The sequence below is a fragment of the Felis catus genome, chromosome B1 (assembly GCF_018350175.1).
Source record: "Felis catus isolate Fca126 chromosome B1, F.catus_Fca126_mat1.0, whole genome shotgun sequence".
Taxonomy (NCBI): domain Eukaryota; kingdom Metazoa; phylum Chordata; class Mammalia; order Carnivora; family Felidae; genus Felis; species Felis catus.
This window is the reverse complement of record NC_058371.1, coordinates 69,488,859-69,515,957: the sequence shown is the minus strand read 5'-3', so window position 1 is coordinate 69,515,957 and position 27,099 is coordinate 69,488,859. Positions and strand designations below refer to the sequence as shown.

The 27,099-nt window shown below is 36.8% G+C and overlaps 1 protein-coding gene across 2 annotated transcripts in view; it reads right to left on the bottom strand.

Annotated features, from left to right (window-relative positions):
- Positions 1–2,234: 2,234 nt before the first annotated feature.
- The window catches only part of GASK1B (golgi associated kinase 1B), a 48,317-nt gene continuing 23,452 nt past the window's right edge, over positions 2,235–27,099 (bottom strand). For both annotated transcript variants that reach the window (XM_003984914.6, XM_011281597.4), the window contains exons 4-5: positions 7,658–7,884; positions 2,235–4,795 (exon numbers count right to left, since the gene is read on the bottom strand). In XM_003984914.6, the coding sequence (XP_003984963.3) occupies positions 4,588–4,795; positions 7,658–7,884 (435 nt within the window). In that variant the 3' untranslated portion in view covers positions 2,235–4,587. The remainder of the gene's footprint in view (positions 4,796–7,657; positions 7,885–27,099) is intronic.

Genomic DNA, 27,099 nt, shown 5'->3' with positions numbered 1-27,099 from the left:
AACCAATAATAAATAAGACAAAGGAAATGATACAATATGAGCAGCAAATAGTATTGTCACAATAGTCACCAAAACTCACGTCCTATATTGTAACTGGCACTTATTACCTGATTAAGAGTGGAAAACTGACACTTACGCGAGGCTATACATTATTTCATCATTCTCTTAAGAAAGGCCCGAATCTTGCAAGCTTAATGATAATGTATTTCACAAAGTTGGAGAGGATATCTAAATCATAGTTTTTGTTTTATACAAAGTTACTATGAGGAAAAAAAATAAATGTTGACCTCAATTTTAACACCCCTGAGGGCCTGAAACAAGGATACAGAACAAGATCTCTTGTTCTAAACAGAAGTTGAGCCAATAAAATAGGGTACTTTATGAGCCAAATAATGTCTGGTGTCCTGGAGCTAAAGAAAATGTTGGCACATCTTGCAAAATCACAGCTGTTTCGGTCTCATTTAGTGACTGGTCCCACTCTTTGCAGCCCAGTTTGCCTTTTGAAATATAGCCCAGCTAGCTATTCTGCAGCATGTGATTAAAGCCACTGACAAGGGAGGTTTTATTTTTTAGCTCTTTGTCTCAAAAGCTTTAGAAATCTTGACAAGTACTGCTAAGAAATACAGATTACTTTTTTTAGAAAGGAGATGCATAGAGATTTCTTAATGTGCACATAATTGTGCATTTTTTTTTATCAGTAAACTAAATGCACTTTGGAATCACAATGGTAAAAAGGTAACTTTCCAAGATGGAAAAAAAATGGTTGAACTAAGTTAACCATATGCAATGTTGTTGTAAGAAAAGACTTCTGTGACTTCATTCACTTGCCATGTGCATTTTTAGGTTGCAAAACAGTCTGCCAGCAACCCCTCTGAGTCAGACCTTGAACTAGATAATCAGCTGATAATCTTTAAAAAATTAAAAGATTAAAGGAAAATAAGCTCAAAACACTAATCACATGGTACCCCTCAGTTCTTAAAGTATATAACAATGTTTTGAAAGATTATTAAAATAACATTTTCAAAAATTTAAAATCATGACTATCAAGCAAACAGAATAGGACTCTGTAGTCAAAAGTTTATAAAGGCAACATTTTCAAAAGAATGAAACTGCAATCCTTATGCAAATATAAAATGAACATATGTCAAAGATTTTATTTAAACAATTAAATTAATGAGAAAACCAGTAAGATGGTAAAACCATTTCAAAGAGTATTTCAAAAGCCAAGTATCTACAGGCAATGTTAGGATAAGATTGTTGGACTAGATATAAAACTGGTCAATGTCCAACAGGGTAATAAACTGCAAAACCGTTAGGGTTGTCTTTTCCACCAGGCAGAAATTATTTGCATCTCTATGGGATAAAAATCTACAAGTTGACCTCTGCCCTACAACACTGTTAAATAGACAATTCAATACAAAAGCAAGCCCAGCATTGCACTGAAAGAACACTCAAAAATCTCTTCTGGCTATTTCAAAGTGTCAGATAACTTTTCTAAGAAGTCAAATTGTCTTTCATGAATAAAAGTTCTTAATTCTTGATGATACTAGTTTTTAGAGGAGGGTCTTTATCATGTTTATTTGACTCATGTGCAATTTCCATATCTTATTTTCAGACTAGTGCTCTAAATGTGCCCTACCTTGTTCTGCGCTGAGATAAACATTAGAATGTCATAAGACACTGTAGATAAATCTATATCCAGGTTATTTTAGTCATTAGATATAATGTAATGTATACATTGTTAAAAAGCAAAGGTGACTAAAATAAACCTGTGTTCCTGGACCTTTAATATTAAGCATGTCAGAATAAACAGGCTATTATACAGGCTCAGAGATCATAAATGTTTTGAACATAAGTCTAAGACATTTTATATTTCAATAAATTCCCTGGGTACCTAATAAACTTAGTAAATAAGAATGTTCTATGGAAAACCTTAACGCTAATTCTAAGACTCACCCCCAGCAAACAGAAACAAAAACTAACCTCTCACAGTTTGTGACATCTGTTAACTAATTTGCATACCACCTAAAACAATGTTGTATATGCGCCAAGAGAAAGCATGATATCACTAGTAACAATACCAAATATGCATACATAAACACAATCCAATAAAACTCTTAATGGTTCAATTGTTTCTTTCCCCATGGGCAACGGTAGCAGTCTTCTATACTTAACTTCTGAAGAAGAGTAATCTATCAAAAGAAAACCCATTTACAAAATAAAAAGCACACATCTTTAATTTCTAATGTTTTTATTATAGATTTTTCAGATATGCATTTATTTGCATATTATCAGCTTAAAGAAAATAAATCACACAACAATCAGCTTTTCTATGTCTGCCAAGGTAAATTGTTTCATTTTAAATTTATCAAGTTATAAATAAACCACATAATATGCTTACGTGAACCAACCGGGGCATAATCTGAGTGCATTTGAAAGGCTCCGAGTACTTTCATTGTTTCAGTAAGAGAAAAGAGCATTACTTAAAATTAAAAGCCTGGTGCTGCAGCTATCCATTATTCAAAAATAATGCAGCATGAATTATTCACTGATTATAACACAAAATACATTGTTGAAAAGCAAAGGTGACTAAAATAAACATGTGTTCCCGGACCTTTCATTTAATATTAAGCATGTCAGAATAACTGGAGGGAAATAAGGAAGGCTAGATCCACGTAAGAGTGAACCCGGCTGCCCAAAAAAAGCAGTGTAGCTTGAGACACAAAATCAAAGCTCCTTTCTGAGGAGATGGGAATTCCCGCCATTAATTTCCCAAATTTAGATAAAGATGATATATTCCATAAAAAGCATATGAAAATGCAAACATGCCAGCTGGATAAGGCAAGGTATAAGGCAACCTCACAAAGAGTTATTTCAAGTCAATAGCTCAATATAAAACCTGGGTCGCCAAACTTTTGTTAGGCCAATTTTTTTTAGTAATATACTGATTAATGAGGGAAAGGGGGACTTAAAAAGCCCAAATACAGCAGGTAAAAGAGGAGACTCAGGGGAGTCAGAGTTTGCTGAGTGCGTAGAATCAGAGGGAGGAACTCAGAGCTGTAGAGGGATAATGGAAGAAAAGAATGGTCTGAAGACCACTTCTCCAAAGGTCAGCCCAGCAAATAAGGATGTTAGAAAACAGTACATGAATGTGAGCCTAGAAAAGTTATAATTAGATAATCAAATGACCCCTCTCTCCTTGGCCTTACCAAGGTAACTACCTCTTGTAGTTACCATGCTGTTTTGACATTTTGCCTCGACACATTTGTATATTAGAATATATAGTTATATTTAAAAAAACAGTCTTCATTTTAATGCCTTTAATAGTTCTAATTTATGGTGATATTAAGTTGCCCTTGATTAGGACACAGAAAATGCAATGGTATCTTGCCAAAACACAAAGACCCAACACATGAAAACTATATGTCCACGTCCCTATGCCTAATTAAAATGAAGGTAGAGGGAGTTTGGGGAGAATTATTTGAGCCTGAATAGTATCCAAATTCACTGTTAGTTCTAGTCATTGAGGAGAATTGAAAAGAGTCAGGTTTTAATTTATTTTGTTCATATTTCTCATATTAGAATAAGCCAAACAATATATTTAAATACATTCGCTATCTGGTTCTATTGTCAATATCTGAGCAAGATCAATTTAAATCAGTCTAAGTATAATTAGAACAAATCTGAAGAAATCCACTATTATTAATAAAATATACAAAAACTATCGTGTATCCACTGTAAAAATGACAAGGTTTTTCAAAAGAGCATCCATTAAAAAAGGCATTCTAAAATTATATTTTCAAATAGGTAACTTGTACCTTAAAATTATTTAATTTCTAAGCCACTAGACATAAACTGGACTCAAACTGAGAAAGCAAAACTACCTAATATATAAACCGTCAGATTTGGATGATTTCTATACTGAAAACAAAATAAATTTATTTAAAAAATGGAAAATGTGATTCTCGCTGCTCAGAATCAGAGATGGCTGATCATTTATAGATAAAATAAAATAAAATATATACTGGTGCTTTTGCAAATAACCCACCATTTCTATGTAGAATTATCGCATACCCTGATGTTTTGTGCAGATCGCAGCCTCAGGTTTCCAATGCAGAATCGCCTCTGGGTCATATTGAGGCTGCCCTGTTCTAACAATCAGCAGCCAAAGAATATCAAGAGCCATTCCTATCAGTACTCAGTCAGACTAGTCAATATGGCATAAAATATGCCTTGTTAAAGGAGTCCGCACCTCTGGTTTACGCTGTTCCGTTAAATGGCATGACAAAGCTAACTGGAATAATAATTGCGGCCACCTGTAACCAGATGTTGAGACTCCTATGATGTGATGTTAGAGAAAAATATAAACAAATATTTTTTGAACAGTATGTTTTTTAAAAGGTTTTAAGCCTGCTTATAGACCTCAGATCCATCATATACACTTGGTCAAATTCATTTCTTTTATGTATTCCTCCACGCTGCCTCATTCCTAAAAGGACTTGAGGTTTGTGTACCTGATTTCAAAACAAAACAAAACAAAACCAAATGCATAAATATATCTAATATTCTAGCCAGAAGATCCTTTCGTTATTCATTCATAGGTAATACTTTGGCCCCATGTGCGTTGATGTAGGTGAGAAGGATTTTGGCTCTCTGTTCTATTACATCAATAAGCTTTTCAATTCCTTGTCTACCTCCTTGACTTTCCCAATAAACTTTATCAAGAAACAGGGACTGAAGGAGTTTCTGCCGCAAGTGCTGGCTCTTCAAAACAGAAACTGCAGATTCGGGAAACCTGAGAAGATAAAATGATATTTCATTCTTAGTAATTGCTTAGAAATATTATGCCTTACCCAATTGCTTTGCCCTTCATTAATCTGGCATAAATCACACTATCAAATGGTACCTGGAGAATGAAAACATTTTTGTCACTGTCAAACTGACATACTTCTCTTAATAATAATATACTAGAAGAATATGTTTCAAGGGAACTGAATTTTCTATGCTGAATTTTCCATTGAGAACTTGACATACTAATGTCTTACTTAAGGTCATTATCTGTAGGCAAAGAGAGGCACAGAATTAAAGAGTTCTGTTAGCTGGGCAAAAATACTTTCCTCCGTCTTAAGCTCCATTTCACCCATGGAAACCTCTTCAATCTGTCAAGTAGAATAGTATCCTCATAAGTGTCAATGTGGGGTTTTATGCAAGAAAATGTGAGAAGCAAAATGCTGACAAATGCACGCCTGAATTTAATGTGAAATAATCCAAAATGTAGGTAGTAAAAAAAGAAAGAAATCATTACATAATGCCCAATTAGATGAAGAATTGCTTCTGATTCAGATTATACTTCAGGAATTCTGAGAATCTGGGAGCATGTCACTAAACTGGAATATTAAATTGTTTTCAAATAAATTGAGCAAAACTCAAATTTTAGAGCCAAGGCATACCACAATGAACCATCCCTGGAAAACCTGAGGCCAATCCGGAAGTGTCCTTGCTGAACTATGTTAAGAGGGGCAATATGTCCTGCTCTTCTTTTAGAAAGTAAAAACAGAGGGTCTAGCACATACATCATCGGAAGAACTTTGTCAAGTTTCTGGTTCAAAATCTTAAGGAATGTTTGAATCTCCCATTGGCCCCATCCAGCTTTCATTCAAATACTGATGAATGCACAATAAAATCATGGGGGTTTAATAGTAATTTTCAAGTAAACTTAGTTGCTTCTTAAAAACGAAAACAAGAATATAAGCTTGTTTGAGATGTACAAATAGCCCAAAGTTTCAGGCCTCTGAAACACCTTTTCCAAATTTCAATGGAGTGAGCTAGGGGTGGCATTCAAGGGGCATGAGTGCTTCCGAAAGACCAAAGGCCACAATGCTGGACGTGCTTAATGAATCTGAGTAAGAATGGAATTAAATAATGCTGATAAGATGCTCTTAGCTCCCTAGAGACATGTACGATATAATTTAGTGGCCACAGTATTAATTAAGTAAGCATTTTCCTCTATGAAATATTAATAATCCATGATATATAAGTTCTATGACCCTTCAACTAATTTAGCTGTGTCAGAGTGTATGAGATGAAACTGTTAAAATCATGGATCTCGTTAGTGACTAATCCTTTTCATAAAGGAAAATAAAAAAAAATTACCTGTCTGTGCGTTATATTGATTAATAGGAATAGTCCATGCATAAATCTGGGCTAGCAAAGTCCTCATTTTTGCTTTGCAAAGTGTGATTTACCTATTCAAAGAATTTAACTTTAAACTCATTACTCCTCATATTGCATTTAATGTTAAATCTTCTTTGAAAGCATAAATAAAACAGTATTCACATTAATATGAATGTATAGAATGGATGGACCATATTCTCCAGCACTCCTAATTCCTAAAGAAAATTTAGAGATTTAAGAAGACCCCATGACATCAACTCAGTAAGTGATGCATTTTGTAAATTTTTCTACATATAAAATTTCCTTAGTTTAACCCTTTAAAGAAAGAATCTGCTATATATTCACCTAAAATCCACAAAGAGGTGTGAAAACGAGTATTAACAGGGCAAGACATGGCAAAAACTCATGAAATTGGGGCTCATGAAACTCTCATAGGAACAGTATTACCTTTAGTCTTGAAAGTACATAAAATACACATTAGATGATTCGGAGTGCTAGGAAGAACTAAAGAAATAGGCCTCAGTGTTATTAACAAGAATAAAAAAATAACAGCATGAACCACACAAGTTACTGCATGAAAATTATTGGACTTGGATTTGGAAAACTGGAGTTCTACCCTCAGTTTTAGACTCATCCATGTGCTCTCTAGAAGTCACTTAGCTTCACACAGCTGGCTCAGTCTTTCACCAATGCACCCCCTTATTTTCAAGTCTCAAACATACCCCAGTGTCCCGGACACTCTGATTTCTGACTAAAGTAGGAAGACCAAGAAGAGTGGCTATGATCTGGGGCCTGAAATTCAGCCTCAGTGGCTGCAGCCAAGGTTGAATAGTCCAGATTCTATAGGAGGGTTCCCGTTAGTTTCCTTTATTTCCAAAGAGATAAGCTTAAGATACTTTTCCCCATAGTCTATGTCTACTGGAAAGATTTCTAAATGTTCCAAAACCTTTCTACCTGAATTAAATGGCCGCTATCCTTTAATACTGTGTCCTAGTCAGAAGATTAGCTCTAATTTCCTACTGCATCCAGAAGTCTCTTGAGTTTATTGTGCCTTTGGACATCCCGCCGTGTCAATATCTGCATGCTTGTTAGTTTCCCTGCCCCATGGCCTGATAATGGAGCTTCTGCCACATGCTCATCCATGCTCTGTCAATTCCTATTACAGAGGTCCCTGCATGCTTCCACCCTTACCCACATGGATTTCCACTGAGGGCCAAGCAACACGATAGATGTGAAATGTAGCAAGAGTTTTCTAGGTTGCATGGGTTGGTGATAGTGACGCCATGACTGTGATCTTGTTCGTTTTGGCTTAGGTCTGTTTCCCATTACGGGACCTCCATTCCCAGATTCCAGATCCACAATGCCATTCAAGGGTTAAATCAGGATTAAATAAGTTAAAGAGGATTTAAGTTTTCTCAAAACCATACTACTTATGTAACAGAAATGTGATGTCCTGCAGATGTTACTATAGCATAAAACTTACTCTTTGATGCCTTCTAACAATTTGAAGTTTAAGTTATCTTCGCTTCTGTCAAAGAAACCCTTGTTGTCTATAAAGACCAAATGCCTTGGGTCATGCTTTCGCTGGATAACGTGTGCTAGAGCCACAGAATCTTGGTTGTCACACTTTGGCCTCAGTCCATTCTGTACACAGGCATCTTCCTTTCGAGGTCTGAATCCACAGCAATTTATATCTAAGCGATTGTAAATCTGAAAATGGAAAACAAAAACAATATCCAAGATGCTGAGCAAAAACAAAACTTGGAAAAGCTAGATTTCCAAAGAATTAGTGTTTTCTAAATAGCTGCCTTGCCAGAATCTAATAAGGTCAGGCTCACTTAATTAAAGGCAACTGTCAGAATAAGTCCAGGGTTCATATCCTTCTGACTCAGCCATGGTTAAAAGCATTTCCAGCTTCTAACAGTTCCAAAGTCAGATCATCCAAGTTAGACATCTCCACCCTTAGTATTAAAAATTCCCACTGACATCATATGTAGACACATGGCCAGAAGAATCTCTGACTGTATTCATGACAAAAGATGGAAACCACTGCACTTTCACATAGCTAAAGGCTGTATCTTGTTTTCTTCCTTGGGTTGGGTTATAGAAAACCTGAGTTATCTCAGTGGCTCTAAAAGTTTACTGCATCCCCTAGTTTCTCTGGACTTTAGTATTACACTATCTAACCTGAAATAACATAGGACAAATCTTTGGAAAAGATGTGACATTCAATAATGATAACAAAAAAACACTACCTGCGTGGACCCCACAGTTAGATTCTAAATAAGTGAGCAGAATGAACAAAGCTATTGGGCCCAGTGGGGTTTATTACAGGGATAGGGATTCTACCCTACAGAAGGGGTAAATAGATTAATTAGAAAGGGAAAATTGTGTTATTTTCATTTCTTTGGGGCAGGAAAGAAATAATATTTATTAATCAGGGTAAATTAAAGCCTCAGCTTAGGGGCACCTGGGTGGCTCAATCAGTTAAGCGTCTGACTCTTGATCTTGGCTCAGGTCTTGATCTCACAGGTTGTGAGTTTGAGCCCCACACTGGGCTCTGCACTGGGAGTGAAGTCTACTTAAAAAAAAAAAAGCCTCAGTTTAGGAATTAGATAAATTTCAAGTCAAATCTCTGTTCTCACACTTAGCTATGCAATCTTGTGTAGATTCCTTTACGTCACTGACTCTCAACTTAATTACCTGTATAATGGGAATGATACTATTGTACTATACCTTTTACAGTCAGTAAGAAGATTAATTAAAATATGTATACACCCTCCAGCCCTGACGCAGACACCCAGAAGATATTCAAAAAAAACCTGAAAACAGTTATAATTGTTGAGACACACACACACACACACTATATGATGTGATTTACCTCAAAACAAGCTTCGAAGACAAAAGGAAATTTCTCCACGCTAATGAAGAAAAACTGAGCCTCAGAGAGGTTAAATAATCTGCTCTTGGTAGAATATACGTAAGTAGCAAAGATTGACACACAACTATATTTGTCTCCAAAATTCCATGACTTCCCCCCTAACACATCATGGTGAACAGTTTAAGGCTAGTCAAAGAAAGTACATATGCTCATGATTCAAAAAACAGCTGGACTGAACGCTGTCACTTTTATTCCTTTGGCAGTCATTCCCATCCTTTCTCTTCCCTTGTGTTTTTGCAGATCCTGTGGGGCTAACCACTCGAGGAGGCCAATTGCTCAGGAAGGAATGCAGAGAGAGTAGTGCCAAAATTTAGCCTACTTTGAAATGGTCCCCACTCATTCACTCATTCATCCAACAAATGTTTATTGAACATCTTCTACCACCTATCAGTGGGCTGGGCACCAAGGAAAAGAGTTGCCCATGGTCAGTACCTCCCCACCACCACTACTCCCAGATGGAAATGAAGTGGTCATTTAATTTTGTCTCACTACCACAGCAAACTTTAAGAACTGGACGAATGACCTTCCTCTGTTTTCCGCACATAAGTGGACTTTGTATCAAATAGCAATATTTTGAGAAACAAGGATTATAAAAGAGGTCAGCCTAAGCCAATTTTCTATGACATTTGCATAAAACCAGTCACATGGGACAGGGGTGGTCAGTGAGCCAAGAGGCATGTGGATAGCTCAGGGGGTATACTGCTGATCCACAAGCAACCAACCTACAGATAAAGGGAGGCCTCTGTCATGATTGGCTCCAGGCAGCTGATCCATGGGGCTATAAGTCTCAGCAATGATTTCTCCAAAAGGTCACAGAGGCCGACTGCAGAGAACAGTAAGTTTCCACTTCTGGTTAAAGTGTATTTGCCTGACATGAGGACAGGGGTTCCCCAAAGGTGAGCAAGAGTGCCCCAAGCAAATCACTATAGGTTAGATGAAAATAGCATAGATCAGAAACTATTAGAAAAATTTATTGTGCCCTTTCTCTTCAAACAGTCTGATTAATTTTGTGTAGTAACTTGACTGCCTTTGAATATAAGAGAAACCAAGTGACATAAAGAGATTGTATCTGATTGGCAATTACTTAAGCTAAGATCAGGGAATCAGGGGGAACATGAAAAATAGGCTTTCTAGAAGCTGCTTCTCATCCAATCTCCCTTTTTTTTGCTACATTAACTATTAATTCTCCAAAACTCTCTATACCATTGTCCCCTCATCATCGTATGTTTATATGCGGTTATAATGGCATACACGGGGAAAAATATAATACATGGGAAAAAAGAAATCCTATTTACTTTTGACTACAACATCAAGGTCTGTTATGTTGGATAAATGGTTTAGAACTTAAGTTATAAGGACCAATCTATCAAACTCTTCACAAATGGTGTCCTGAACCCTGAGCTCTCTTCGTTTTTGATTTCACACCAGTGAAGAAAGGACTAAGACCTATAGCTACATTTCTGTCATTTCTACAACAAAGCCATGAGTATCAAATATATTAGTGTTAAATGATAAGCACTTTAGAGTTTAGACCCCAACTTTCGGTACTTCTATAAATATTATACTTTTCTATTTTTAAACTACAAGGAAGCATTAAAAGTTAGAGGTGGAAAAGACCAAGTTAGGTCATTTTTTTATTGCCTTCCCAGCATGAGATTGTTTCCTGCAGTGTATTTTTAAAGTGCTTTATCTGATCTAATTTTGAATCACTCAACAGTCTGTGATGATTTCACCGCTTCCCCGACAGACTGTTGTGCCATTCAAGTCTAACAGACCTTGTTATTAAAAACGGGTGTGTGTGTTCAACTCAACTCCTCTTCCATAAGATGTTTACCCCTCCTTTTATTCAGATTTACACTTGAAGTCGGTGGGTACAGTAACACGTGTTGAGTGTGTGTATGTGTGTATGTGTTTGTGTGTACACCTACAGATACAGACCCAGTCTGTAAGGCCTAAATAATCTGGGTTTTACTTTGTCTTTCTTATCCTCTAACTATAGTAAATTATGTCTTTGTATTATTGCCCTTGTCTAGCAAGGGCTTACGTAGCTCTTAAATCTTGTTCCCTAGCTCTTCTCAGAATTTTGTTTATAGTCTTCCTTTTGAATTCACATTCAATATACCCAAAATAATTTGACCACAAAACCGTCATCCACTCCCTTAAATTCAGTGCCATGTGCCTGGCATTTAATTTAGTTATATATTGAATATGTATCTGCTTACTGCCAAGAGAGTGTACCTATTTTTAAAGCCTGATAAAGCATATCCTAGATAGCTACGAATCCATAATATGGTGCTAATATACTTTTTAGTGCACACATTAAAACAATCATTTCATTTAACTATCGCATAATTAAGCACTGTAGTTCACATGAACATGTCTGCATCCTTAGATAATTATCCTACAAAGAAGGCTCACTGGGGGTAAATTGTATCAGGTAAGTGACTATGAGTATTGATCATCATCTCTGCAACTTGTTCAAATTCACAACCTCTCACCCTTTAAACAAGGAAAATCTTTTACAAAATTGAACTTCTGAATCAGAAGATTACTGCCAACCATCATTTTCCATAAAATTACTCTGTCCTCTTTTAGGAAAATATATCTTTTCAATGTTTACCTAACTAAAATTATACTCAGAAAAATCCAGGTGTTCCAGCCAAATTTTTTTTGGTTGGTCGTGGCAATATTTTTAGATATACTGCCTTCTCCTAAAGTTTCTTTTTTTAATTCCATTTTCCTTTTGGTGGTGTTACTTTTGCCTGCATGAAAACATCTCCTGAGTGACTCAGTTATGTTTACAGAGCCTAAACAAGGATGCCTGCACTGCACTGACTAGCTCTCCAGAGCCCCTTAGGAATCTACAGAAATCCAATGACTTTTCACCCTTTTGCACACCACCCATTCTAGCTGTGCCTTCAAAATGTGGGTCTATCAAAGCTATTGAGGTACTTTCTTCACATTTTCTTTTTCCTCAAAATAATGGGATTAAATGACGAATTTCAGGCAATGCCTGAACAAAAGCAAGAAAAAATATTCTAAAAGTGCTCCTAATATTAATGAAAAACATAACAGCAGTCATTTACTGAGTATTTACTCTGTGCCAGGAACTGCGCGCTGAATGCTTTACACGTGTTGCTTCATTTAATCCTCAGAGCAACCTGAAGATATGGGTGCTACCCACAGTCTCATCTGATAAGCAAAGACAGAGAGGCACAAGGAGGCTGGTTGACTGACCCAAGGTCCCTGTGTTCATAAATGACAGAACTCAGGATTCTAACCCAGATGTCTATGATCTCAAAGTCCATGCTCCTTCCCATCCTGGTTGTATCTCTCAGGTGTAGCCAAGGTGGCAGGCACTGCAAAAAAGTCAAGTGCCTTTGTATAGAATAGTAAATGTTACTGCATTCAGCAAATGCTGGTTATAAGCTTTCAGCAGAAGTACGAAGAACTGCGGTGTAGGAGTTTAGGTAAAAAAGCATGAAGGAGAAGATATTACAGTTGTGTTTTGAGAGACAGGAAGTCTTAGCTAAAAAAATAAGCAAAGGCGTGAAAGTAGGAAATCAAAAGACACCTTTAGAAAAACAGAGTACATTAGACCAGCGCTTCTCAGACTGTCTGTAGTGAAAGACCAAGCGGTTTTGATTTTTCTTTCCCTCAGCCCCACAATTCATGCGGGTGGTCGTTTGTTAAATAATAATAATAGGGGCACCGGGGTGGCTCAGTTGGTTAAGCACATCTGATTCTGGGTTTGGGCTCAGGTCGTGATCTCATGGTTGGTGGGATTGAGCTCTGAGCCCCACATCAGGACCTCGCTGACAGCATGAAGCCTGCCTGGGATTCTCTCTCTCTCCTTCTCTCTCTGCCCCTCCCCTGCTTGCGCTTGTGCTCTCCCTCTCTCTCAAAATAAATAAATAAACTTAAAAATAATAATTACTAGAGAAAATTTTAGTTTATTTATTTTGAGAGAGAGTGAGTGTGAGTGGGGTAGGGGCAGAGAGAGACGGAGAAACAGAGAGAGAGAGAGAGAGAGAGAGAGAGAGAGAGAGAATCCCAAGCAGGCTCCGTGCTCATGGCACAGGGCTGGATGGGCCTCAATCCCACGCAAGATCATGTCCTGAGCTCAAGCCAAGAGTCAGATGCTTACCCGACTGTGCCACCCAGGCACCCTCAGAGAAATAAAATTTTTAAAAGTACAAAATACCAGCCAAATAGTTTGTTAGAATCAACAGATGAAATTACTTTACCAACCTGCTACCAAAGTTTCTAAGTGTTGACTTGCAATTTTTGTGCTTGCCACAGACTAGTCAATCAGCAGGGTCCTTGAATCACACTTTGAGTGGCACAGTACAAGACTACACTGTCGCTGAGGTGAAGGTGAAGGCAGGTGGCAGAGGAAGAGCTGAGGGAGAGGACTGTACCTATAAGGGAAGCCAAAAAATCTGCTGTGTCTTCACGTTTCACTATCATTTTCTCATGTAGAGCTGGAAGAAAGGTAAAAGGCAAGGAACAGGGCATCGAGGGAAATGTTAAAAGAACAAAAACTAAAGGGAACCCAGGCAAGCTGAAGAGAGAATTAAATGAAGATGTTCTTCCTAATCTAGATGAGAAATTCCTCTGATCCAGATATTTTCTTCACTCAACTTTTTTAGTTAAATTACATAACCCTGTAAATTTTTTCCACCTCAGTTTTCGCAAACCTCTTAAAGGGTCTCAGTGAGCATACGTGTGTATGTACGTGTGTTTCTGACTGGGAAGTCAATATCACCATCTCTTTTCAAGCTGTTTGCTTTTTTAACCACTTAAAAACAGAACCTTTATAAAGAAAACTGCATTTTTAGAGAAAGAGTTTAAGAAATACAATAAGACATGGAATAGATGGAATTTCACAATTTACCATAGTAACTCATCCAAGGCCTGGCACCTAGTAGGCACTGGATAAATGTCTTATGAAAAGAACTATTGAAAGTTGGCATTCACTTTGTTTTTGTTTTTGATGTTTATTTTGTTTTGATGTTTATTTGATGTTTATTTATTTATGTTTAGTTTTGAGAGAGAGAGAGAAAGAGAATGTGTGCATATGTGGGCGGGGGAAGGGCAGAGAGAGAAGGAGAGATAGACTCACAAGCAGTCTCCACACTGTCAGTATGGAGCCCAATGTGGGGCCCAGAACCACGAGTCATGACCTGAGCTGAGATCAAGAGTCAAACACTTAACCGACTGAGCCACCCAGGTGCTCCTGAAATGCAAAAAGACAGTGAGAATTGTTACCATTAACAGCCCCACCCTAGGTACAGAGAAACACAAAAACATATAGACTTACTTACAAGCTATTAACTCACATTGGAAAATCCTTCTATATGAATTTGTCTTGATGTGAACCAGGATATGATTGCCATGCTATCAGTGAAAAACTAGATGGATCCCTGTAGTCTAATGAATGTGTGAAGGTAGACCAGATCATAAAGAGGAACTTCAAACAAATGCTACAGTTCCCGTGGTAGGATAATACAGTCTTGTTAATACAGACTTAGTGTCTTACCTTGGGAACTACACACAAGCAAAATCAAAAGTGGTCTCACCAACCTACCCTGGTATCACTTGGGAACTCTCACCTCATAAAATAATAGATTTCATTTTTGTTCTGTGCTGCCATGGCAACAGGTGCCTGTTAAATTACTACGCATGTAAACGTGACTAGCAGAACATTTGATGAACAATGAGAAAAGTAAAATGAGTTTGCAATACATACATCTAACAGTGGCCACAGGCTCTCTTTTGCCTCTGCCTCTGTAAATAGCAGCCATTGTTCTATACTACCTAATCTTAGAATTCCATAAAGATACCTATCAATATGAACCAAGTGAATGCAGAATCTCTAGTTTCTTCCATGTTACTGAATCATAAGTAAAGAAATAACAGTATTTACACACAAAAGCATTTTTTAAGGCTGCAATATATTTGGATCTATTTCTATGGATGCAATGTTTAGAATCCATATACTGTACCTCAGAAAAAGTACCTGAAGTCAAACATCATTCTGCCACATTAAGACTCTGGAGAGAGTCACCAAACAAGTGATAGTCTCTTTTTAGACAAAGAAAATTCCCTTTCTGTAATCTGCACAAGCAGGGCTGCAAGGAAGCAGCCTCTGCCAAAGACACACCCACTTTCCTGTAAAGATTTATAAAGAACATTCAGACTACGGAAAACAATTTTTATGTTTCATAAAGTTCTGATTTATGGAATGAGTTTATATTAAACAAAGAAATGTAAACCAAAAACAAAGTAACCTTGGTATAAGTAAAATGTTTAAAAAGTGCTTTCTTTTGAGGAAATGAAACACCATTTTTAACAATTTAACATTAAATAGAGTTGTAAACAAGCTTAAGATCACGAACATTTACATCTGAGGAAACACTGTTACTGAAAACTTTTTGCTTGACTTGACTGTACTAGCTTTTAGTATTTTTACGGAATTTCTATCAATTTTAGTTTCCCCAATAATGTGGTATTTTATTATAAGGAGATTGGCAAAAACAAGATCATCTAAATGACTACGCGAAAACACAATTCTGATTACAGTGACAAAGATTCTTTGCTTGATGTAACTTTAGTTAGGCTCCTGAAACTTTCTCCCTGGTCTTCCATATCAAATCTAGTTTTAGCAAAACCCTGTAAATCAGTTTAACCAGAACCCCCCCCCCCCCCACCACTGATACCTGATAACTCTCACTATCTCACCTTCCTCATCTTCCACTGACCCCAGGGCGATGTCTGATCACCCTGGTCTGTCTTCAGCAAGAATATGGTTAGGCCATTTAAACTAGAACTCCTCTTACCCCTGGTGTTTCCTCTTCATAATTTGCCATCCACTGACCCCTATCCTGCTCCTTGGCTACACATTCACACTTGACTATGCTGTATTCAGATTGGAGCCTTATCTGTCTCCCCCACTAGAAAATCCCATTGCAATGGTTCCTATCCCTACAAGGATCATCTTGAATCGTCTTCCTTACTATCTTTAACAAGTGTCACTGACTCTTTCTTTAACCATGATTAACACAAGCTAATATAGCATATCCCAAAGCTATTTAAACTCATATCTTTCAATGGAAATTGGTTCTTTTTATAAAAAGCTAATTAATTCTGACAGATGGATTATTCTCTGGTTATTGAAAAATAAGTACTGCTTGAATGTAGAGTGGTGGTTGCCAAGGGCTGGAAAGTGGGAAGATGAAAGGATGTTGGTCAAAGGGTACAAACTTTTAGCTGCAAGAGGGATAAGTTCTGAGGCTCAGACTATAGATAATAATACTATATTACATACTTGAAATTTGCTAAGTAGATTTTGAGCATTCTCTCTCAGACACACACAAAAGGTAACTATGTGAAGTGATAAATGTTTAAGTTACCTTGATTGTGGTAAATATTTCACGATATAGGCAAACATCAAATCATTACATTGTACACTTTACAATTGTACAAACACAATTGTGTTTGTCAAGTATACTTCAATAGAGTTGGGAAAAAAGTAAATAAATAAATTCTGCTTTCCTAAATTAAACTTTTTTCAAAGACTATTGCTACATGTACACACAGAAGTTCCTATTTGAAGATAGATTTGCTTTTATGCTCCTTGAGCTAGCAAATAGCTATAAAATAAAGCCCTTTATGCAACTTGGATACAAAATCCAAGTTTATATCATAAGGTCTTTATCAAAATAACCTAAAAGGATACATATCAGTTTTTCCCCACATTACAAGTAAGAAAAAAGCTGAGATCCTAAGTAACTTGTCCAAGGAGATACAACTAGTGTATGATGTGAATTTCTACCAACTTCTGCCTGACTCATCATACTGCCACCCGAGGTAGAAAAGACAAGTTTCTTGTTTTCATGGAGATTACAATCTGGATGCTTCTAAGTATGATTCACTGTGTATCCTCCACATCGATCAATATCACATCTTGCACCGTGCACATACTCAATAGCTGTTGAAAAAATGAGGGAATGATTGCCGGCGTCACTCAGCTCACCTATTGAAACCTCTCTAATGCAGATAGCTAACTACCAAAAGACCTCTCCTTAGACAAGACCTCCATGTTTTCCTCTATCCATTTTCTTGTAAAAAGCTCAGAATCTTAAAATCAAAATCACAGAATCTTAGAATCACAGAGCTGTAACACTTGTGAAGTTATAAGCTACTATACAAAGGGAAGTTTATTTCAGAAAAATGACCCTAGGCCACGCCTCTCAAAGTTTCTTTAAGAACCTTTGACACATACAGTCATTGAAGACACCAAAAGGGATTAATTTATGTGGGCTACTTACTACATAGAATTTAAACCTAAAAAACATTAACTACCTATGTATTAATTCATTTAAAAATAACACTGGGGGGCACTTGTGATGAGCACTGGGTATTATATGTAAGTGATGAATCACTAAATTCTGCTCTTAAAACCAACATTACACTATATGTTAACTAGAATTTAAATAAAAGCTTTAAAAATAACAAATAAATAATTTTTGAAAAAAATTAAAATTAAAAATAACACTGATACATCCACCAAATGTTAAACTGTTTGAAAGAAATTGCTACACTTTCCAACAAAATTAATAAGAGAAATGGAATTGTTTTATCAAGTTAAAATGATGTTTAATGAAAAAAGCAGCTAGTTCAGCTCACAATTCAAACAATTGCATAAGCAGTTTTCCCCAAGACAAACATTGCACTGTGGGAGGCATTACAAGTGCCTTAGGCATTCTTCCCATGTTACCACACAGAATTTTTAAAAGATGTATATTTACAGTAGAGATTTAAGAAAATCAATAGTTTCGTTGCTTCATCAAGGAAATTCTTAAGTGAATCAGGCATTTTTTTCCTGTATTTTTTCATGTGAGCACAGTGGCAATGAAGAGTAGGACAGCTGTTGGTACAATTTGGTGCCAGCTTTGATTCATGCTGAGGCACCAACAGATTCACCCACTACTGAGAATATCCACATAATGAAAAAAGCAAAAAACAGTCTCAACATTATTATGGAAATAGTGTTGACCTCACGGACCCCCTGAAATAGCCACAAGAAAGCCATTGCCCTAAACAATCCCATCTGGTAATAATTTTTTCAAGTTCCATTTATCTCTTAGTTATTTATGTCCATAAACAAACACTTGAATATGGTTGCCAAGGGCATGGAACTAACAGCATCTTTATGCACCAGCTCTCACTTAACCCTCTCTGAATCTACTTCATTGGGCAAAATTTTTTTTTTCATGTTTACTTATTTATTTTGAGAGACGAGAGAGAGAGAGAGACAGAGAGGGAGAGAGAATCTCAAGCAGGTTCTGCACTGACAGTGCAGAGCCCAATGTGGGGCTCGAACTCATGGACCGTGAGATCATGACCTGAGCTGAAATCACTTAACCGACTAAACCACCCAGGCACCCGTGGGCAAAATTGTTTTCAAAATAAATCTTTTAAAAATAATTACATCAAAAAACATTGAGCCAGATGAACATCTGCCTGTCCTCTCAAGTGTTCCTATGAAAATACAATTTATATTGAGTTTTCCATGCTTTTCTTATTTGCTTCCTGGTGGCTTTATGCAGGTCCGATGCTTAGACCTCCTATTTTCTTGGAACACAGCAGTTAAGGTTGGTTTCAAATTGTCTGTGGTTCAGTGGCATAGGATTAGTGGGGAAGCCAATCCCAAAGCTAGCTCAAGTGATGCATTAAACAATCTTTGAATATTGAAAGGTTGTTATGGAATCACACAGGCTGCCTCAAATCATTGATCTCTCCAGCCCAGCTATGTATACAAGATTTAGGATTGAGACATAGTAATTATGCACTAATCAATTTCAGCCCAGTCTATAAATTCCATGGCAAGGGTTGAAATAAGTAAAAATGGCATATCATTAAATAACATATACTGTGCTTTTGATTAATAATTAAATTAGAATTGACCCCGGAATGCTCAGTTGGTTGTCACTTAGCAATATGAAGCTTATGAATATAACTTACCTGACCAGACATTTTCCCCTTTGATTCAGACTGATAAAAGAGCAGACTCTGTGAGTCAATTTCCTAGTCCACGTTTTATGCAAATTAGGCTTTAAGTATAATCAATGCCAGAAATCTCTGAGAATAAATGCTAGACAGTAGGCGGAAAGAATATATAAAATTCTAAAAGCTTTTAAGTTGGAAGCAGACATCTGAGGAGCCCGTATGATCCTTAACAGGAGGGATATGCTTTGAAACACAGAGCAGTCTTAACGCAGGAAGTGGACCAGGATCCAGAGAAATGCATTCTTGTTGTAAAGGCCAGGTAGCTAATAAGCCATGCTTCTGTGATAAACCAGGGTCAGTATGGCTAGACCACTGTTTCTCTTCAAAGTTGTCTCCATGAAAAATCAAAAAAATAGCTTAAATGCTGTGAAGTAAGAGAACGCAGTTTCTAAAAGTCAGGCCTTCACTAGAACAATGATGTCAAAGCCCAAAACAGAGATTCACAGGCCAGTGCCTTTGTGTTTACTTTCTCAATCCTGTCATATTGCTGTAGAAAGTTTTTAGCAGCAGACGTACATTCCACTTGAAGGTCAGAAAAAGTGAAACTATTTGCCTTTTGAAGTACAGGCCAATACAATTCTACTTTTGGTTTCATAATCTCTCCAAGGTTTTGAGGCCTAACTGCTAAGGGGACAGGTACAAGCTGGCAGGTCAGTTTCTTCAGTGAGGGGGACAGATTTCACAGACTTCTAAAGACTTTTACCAGACTGTCTTTGGAAGACAGGATTTTGAAGGAGCGAGCATGTGTAAATGGGATGTATTCCATGAATAGTCAAAGGGGAATTGACTGTGTGGATTAACCAAGAGGACATCTGGAGAGGAATTACACTGAGAAACAAGAGTACAATAGTTCCCAGGCATAGAAATGACATTGTGTCAGATTCAAAGCCAAGTCTCAAAATCTCAAATGATGACTGAGCCTCACAGATTGATTAGGAATTGTCTAGACAGAACACAGAAATTCCTCAATTCAAGTGTGTTGAATTGAATTGAACCTCAAAAGCAGTACCCTGTATGCTTATAATTCCTGGGTTTTGTTTATAAAGTAAAAGAAAAAGTACTATGCTATGCAAACAGGAAACAGAACAAATGGTTATAAAGCAAACTATTTAAATAAAACACCTCCGAAGCCAAGAAAGCCTTTCACATGATGTTGAAGTGGCCAAAAGCAACAAATAAATGCCTTAAGGTATTTGTTACGTTAAGAGGCTGTTTCAACCTAGGGAATATTTCTTGGCTTCTGACCTTTAGATCGATGTTCTCAGGAATAGAATCTTTCCAATATCCACCTCCCACACCACCCCTTTTATTGGCATCATAAAACCACAGAGAACCCTGCTTCTCTCGAATTTTTAAAAGTATAGGAGTAATATGTGGTCAACTGCATTTAAAGTATCTAAGTTTTTAAAAACACACAAATATCCACTTACTATGCATATAAAATTATTTTTCAATTGGCTGAAAACATGCACACTCATCTCATGACTGTGATCATCTGTTTGGAGAGAGTGTAGGAAGGGGACTTGAAGACATGGCCAAAGGGGACTTGAAGTATTTTTAATGTGTTTATATTTTTAAAGTAAATTATAAAAGCAAATATGCAAAAAAAAAAAAAAAAGTTGACAGGATAATCCTAGAAGGTGGAAACATTGTGTTTGTTATGTTAGTCTTAGTTCTTTGAGGTGTTTTTGTTTTGTTTTGTTTTGTTTTGTTTTGTTTTCATTGTCTCAACAAAGGGAATGGAGACATTGAGGAACAGAATCTCAGAATATAATCCCAACTAGTTTCCCAGGTTCTGTAGGCTGAGAACCTTTCAGTTAACAGACATGTAAGGAGGTTTTCCTGAAGTTCCCCCATCTGTGCAAAAAATGACAAGCCTTTTACCCCAACTTGACCTGAGCAGCAGGTCCATGGAAACAACCTCATAGGATCACATGGTTTCCTACAGCATCAAATGCTATATAGTGAGCAGCTCTTTATTGCAGAAAATTCACAGAAAAACCTACATGAGCCCTACTACTAAAGACTTGCAGTATTTGGAGATTCAAGAAATCATAGCTATGTGTACATATATACATTCAAATTCTTATAAACAGAGTGATTCTAGATGATATCTGAGCTGATCTATTGAGTACTTGCTATCTGCCAGTGCCTTAGTCCACGTACACTGCCTTAACAAAATACCACAGTCTGGGTAGTTCATAAACATTCATTTCTCACAGTTCTGGAGGCTGGAAGTGTGACAACAGGGTGCCAACATCATCTTTTTTGGGTAAAGGTCCTCTTCCCAATTGCAAACTGCCAACATCTCACCCTGTCCTCACCTGGTAGAAGAGACTTGGGAGTTCTGTCAGGCCTCTTTTACAACAGTACTAATCCCACTCATAGGGCTCTGCCCTCATGACCTTGTCACCTCCCAGAGGCCCTACCTCCTAATATCATCACCATGGGGGCTCAGATTCAACATATGAACTTTGGTGAGACACAAACATTCAGACCATAGGGAGGCAGGTACCATGATAAGCATTTCATGTGAAAGGATTTCATTTCACATCAGTCTCCAACTAAAGTCGCCTTTCTCCATTTAAGTAATAAAGAAAGCAAAGCTCAGAGATTAAGAACTTGCCCAAGATTACAGAGCTAACTATTGAAGAAGCTGGGATTTGAAGCCAACATTATATCAGTACTATTGTTTTACATCATTACTATTCTATGTTGTTGCCCTGTGGATTTAATGTACTCAAAACTTGTGGAAAATTTTTTTTTAATTTTTTTTCAACATTTATTTATGTTGAAGAGAGGCAGAGCATGAACGGGGGAGGGGCAGAGAGAGAGGGAGACACAGAATCAGAAACAGGCTCCAGGCTCTGAGCCATCAGCCCAGAGCCCGACGCGGGGCTCGAACTCACGGACCGCGAGATCGTGACCTGGCTGAAGTCGGATGCTTAACCGACTGCGCCACCCAGGCGCCCCAAACTTGTGGAAATTTTTTAGAATGATATTGGACATTCAGAGGAAAGAGGAAGCTTAATACGATTGAATTAGTTCCAGAAGACTTTGCAAAGAAGGGATTTGATTGGAGTGTGACGAACAGGCTGCATATTAGCTGAGAGAGCAGAAGCAGTGGCACAGTGGTGAGTAAAGCATGGCGGGGGGTTGGGGAGGGGTCCAATAGACAGTAAATTAACCAAACTATAACACAGACACACGCAGACATAACCCTGCAGTTAACCCTTCAGCCTACAGTGCAGAAGTACATATAAGAGATGGAAGATAAGAATGGAAAGGAAGTTAGGAGGTCAAAGCATGGTGCTTCTTTTTTTATTATTATTATTCTTTTTAAGTTTATTTATCGATTTTGAGAGAGAAAGAGAAAGAGAGAGGCAGAAAGAGAGAGAGGGAGAGAGAGAATCTCAATCAAGCTCTGCACTGTCAGCACAGACCACAATGTGAGGCTCGAAACCGCAAATCATGAATCATGACCTGAGCCGAAACTAAGAGTCAGACGCTCAACCAAGAGAGACACCCAGGTGCCCCAGGTCATAGTGTTTCTTAAAAGCGGTGTTAATATTTTTCTAGATAAATGGTACCACTAGACAACCAGGTATTATGTCAGCCATACCAACTATAACTAGATAAGAGATGAAGGGAAATTACTCCTTAGAGAAGTACTCCAACTAATAAAGGAAGAAGAGATGAGGAATTAAAATATCTCTGTCTCTCAATGCCTACTGAATTGATGGATCAACATTGAGCATCAGTAGCTGCTACCATTACAAAAAAGAAAGACCAAAAGACATTATCTCTCCCAGCAGAAGAATACATCACTATCTATGAAGAAGTCTTGAGAAAATAAGTGAAATCTAAATGTGATCAAGTCTATAAACTCCATACCAGTGTATATGGGATACACATGACAGGAGGACAAATAAGGACACCAGAGAAGTGTAATTAGCAAACTCCAGAATCTAGAACTTGTAGAAAACAAGACATATGCTTTCTTCAATAAGTAGGCTAATAGGGGGGAAAAAATAAGAGGTGGGGGGTGGAATCCATAGATTAAAAGACATATCAACTGATCACAAAGTCTAGGCTTTCTTTGAATCCTGATTCAAAGAAACAACCTGAAATAATAAATACATAAGCAAGCAAACAAACAAATAAATAAATAAATAATTTATAAGACAAAAACTTGAACATTGACTGGATATGTGACTGGCATTATTGTTAATTTTTCTTTTGGGTGTGTTTTACTTTCTAGTGATACAGACTGAAATATTTACAGATGAAAGAATATGATGTCTGGGATTTGCTCCAAATTAATGTGGGCTTGGGAAGTAGCGTGGGATACAGATAAAACAAGCCTGGTTATGAGTTGATTAATTGTTGAATTTGGATGACAGGTACCTGAGGGTTCATTTATTTTTGTATATGTTTAAATTTCTCCAGTAAGGCACGAAGGCATTTAAAATTTATTTTCTAATCCAATGGAAGTCTTCTGAGTTTTATTTATTTATTTATTTATTCATTCATTCATTCATTCATTCATTCATTCATTCTTGTGAGAAGCAATTAGTACAATTAAAAGGAAAGTAGGAAAAAATAAACTCAGCAATAATTTGCACAGCAAATCGCAGTTGGGGAAGATAGAGACAAGGAGATCAGCTAGAAGTCCCTTACAACATCTGGACCTATATTGATAAGAATCTGATTAGAAAGTATTAATAGAGATAAAAAGAAAACCATAATTGGAGTGATTTTGAGGAAAGGACACTTGAATTTCATTTTAACGGGCATACTTAGCTTTATACAATTAAAATTCTCTAGAAACCATAATGTTTCAGTTCTTAGCACGCCTACATCTTCAAAGTTTAGAGTTGGTCATTTTTAATGCCTAGAATAAGACACTCCCATGTCTTTTACCTTAGCAAGATATTCTCTGTAATCAAGTGAACAACTGTGATTCTCATCATAAAAAGAAATTGTGAAGATTTTTCAACAAAGAATAAAAAGCAGTAACATATATTTTCCAAACCTTTAGGCCTTGGCCATCTTTGCTCCTTAGGTCCCTGCCAATTCAGCATGTCAACCAGTATTGCCAAATCTAATCCCAGACTTTCTTCACTACTTGAAGACAAGACAGTATCTGACTTACATCATCTTTTTGTTTGCTAGCAAATGAACAAAAAACTATATTAATTGCTTGCTTGGACTTACCAATAAATACAAGGCTACCTACCAGTCACCAATGTCCTAGTTCATCAAGAAACATGATCAGCAATGTCACTGATCAATGTTTTTCTAACAGTTGATAGATCTGAGCACTCCCATGTGTCTCCAATATCACCAATCACACTATTTTCATCACCAGTGTCTCCTTAACAATGACTTTGGTCACTTGTCTCCAGTCACCAACATCTCTAACCAATAATGTGCCTGATAACCAATGTCACTTATCATGGGATCCTCTTCTATCAAATTTTCTTGACTGTCCGTGTCATTGGCAGTATGCTACTTCTGCAAAACAATAGAACTGATCCAAACTCTTAGAAATCCCAGTGTCCAAGACCCTGGATTGGTATGTCTCTTGTTGTCAGAGCACCTGTCTATGAGTGATCTCTGAAAGTCAGAGGTGAGATCTTTGATCACTGAGTAGTAGGGATAAAAGGTGGGGGATGCTTGGAAGACTCTCATAATCTATCATGGAGGCTACAATGGGAATCTTTGCCTAGCATTTGGATACTCCCACAGAACAAAATATTCTTTTAGTGAGAACTTATATTTCTCTTGTTTAGGTGATAGTTGGTTAGAAGTTTTACTATTATCACATCATTAAGTGAAAAAAAAGTGATGCATAGAAAAAAGAGTGGAAGGCAACATGTCAAAGATTAACACCTATTAATCTAATGTGTTATATTCAGGAACTAAATCATTAGACGCCAGGTAAAAGGTAGGAGAGTTGACTAACAAAAGACAACTCTAGGGGGAAAAGACCTACCAGGTCATATTGTTGTTGTTTGCTGAATTTGTGAACATAAGTTTACTACTCACAGCCACCTGGGAGAAAATCACCTACTGTTTCCATAAGCATAATTTTCCCACTCAACTTTTTCATACTTTTAGCCCTTTGTTAGAATCCCTCTCTCTGAAACTCTCTTCCTATCTCCTATACTCACCTGATACTGCAAGATTTTGTTTCTAGATTAAATGTCACGTTTTTCATCCACATTCTCTACCAATCTATAAGAACCAATAGCATCTTACTTATTTCTAAAGAATTTAACATTCAATTATGATGCCTGATACATTTTATTATGGTTTTCTATTAATGCTATTAGACTTATAACTCTTGAGGTCGGGGACACTGTCTCACCCATCTTATCACCAGCACTAAACCTGCCAAGTGTCTAGAACAGAATAGGGACCAAAAAAAGTCTGCAAGTGCAAGTGCCAAGAAATATGTATAACTTATTTGGTTGAAGGTAGAAGCAAACATCTCCCCAAACGCATCTCTGTTAGTCCTCCTCTGTCTAAACACTCCTTAATTTCTCATCAAATAAATAGCTATCCTTAGAAAATACAAGTACAGAAAGAACTTCATTAAATAGTAAAAATACTTAATATTTTCTATTCATTTGATTTTTTATTTTCTAAACTTCTAATTCTCTTAACAAACCTGATTTCTCTATTGCAATTACACTTTTATTTCTTTCACTTCTGACATCTTTTATTTGACACTTTTGATTTAATATTTTAATATAACTAGGTAGTTTTCTTTGACCAAAAATATAACGCCCTGAGTGTGACATTTTCAGATACTCTGCTATTAACTGGAAGGTTGCAGAGTTGAATAAGACAGGGACTTGCCCTTGAGAAATTCACAGCTTATTAAAAAAGACAGACTAGTCAAAAATAATTAAAACTTAATAGGATAAGATCTATAATATAAGTATGGAAGTCCATAAGAGTAGAAAAAATTAATGATTTGGGAATTACTTAAAATTTAATGAATAAAAATAATGATAAAATATTTTAATTCTTATATTGGTATTGACCTCTACTATTATTTCTGGATGATCACTTTCTTAATATGTAATACTCACTGAACCTATCATGTATAGGCATTATTCTAAATCCTTCATGTGTGTAAAAGTATTGAATTCTCTCAATGGCCCTCTATATAAACAATATAATTATTCCTGAGGAAACCGACGCAGAGAGAGATTAAGTAACTTTTCAATGTTAAAAATTAGTATTGGTAATCAGGGTGGAAATGTAGAAGGCTGGCTCCAGAATCTCAGTTCCTAACCATTATACAGACTATCTCTGAGCTCAAAAAGCAAGTTTTCTATCTCCTAAATCTTTTCCTGTTATTTTATATGAACTTTTGATAGAAATTTCCCAATCTTAGAAATTCAAATGCTCTTTAGAATACTGCCCTTTGTCATCCTCACAGAGGTAAATTTTTGTCTATGTAGTTCATACCCCCACGCTTCAAGAATAAAAGGTTACTTGTGCCTCCGTCACATTTTACAGACCCAGTAAAATGGCATGGCCTTTATGAATGTAGATTTGTTAATTGGGTAAAACAATAAGAATGTTGTGCACAGAAAATTAACAACTGGGTTCTGTACTCTCTTGCCTTGCTGTAGCATCCTAGAACAAGTGATTTTCATTTGCTTCAGGCAGAACTCTCCTAAGATTGTTAACAAAAAATCCATCCAATGCACTCCCAACACATTCCCAGCCACCATTTAAATGAGGCATATATTTGACTTTAAGGTAAACACTGCAGTGTAATTGATGAGAAGGATTGTAGTAAAGATAATTATTATAGTTCCCATGAAAAATGGCCTATGTATGTCCATTTATTCATTTATTCGTTCAGCAAACATTTTCCTTTTTTTTAT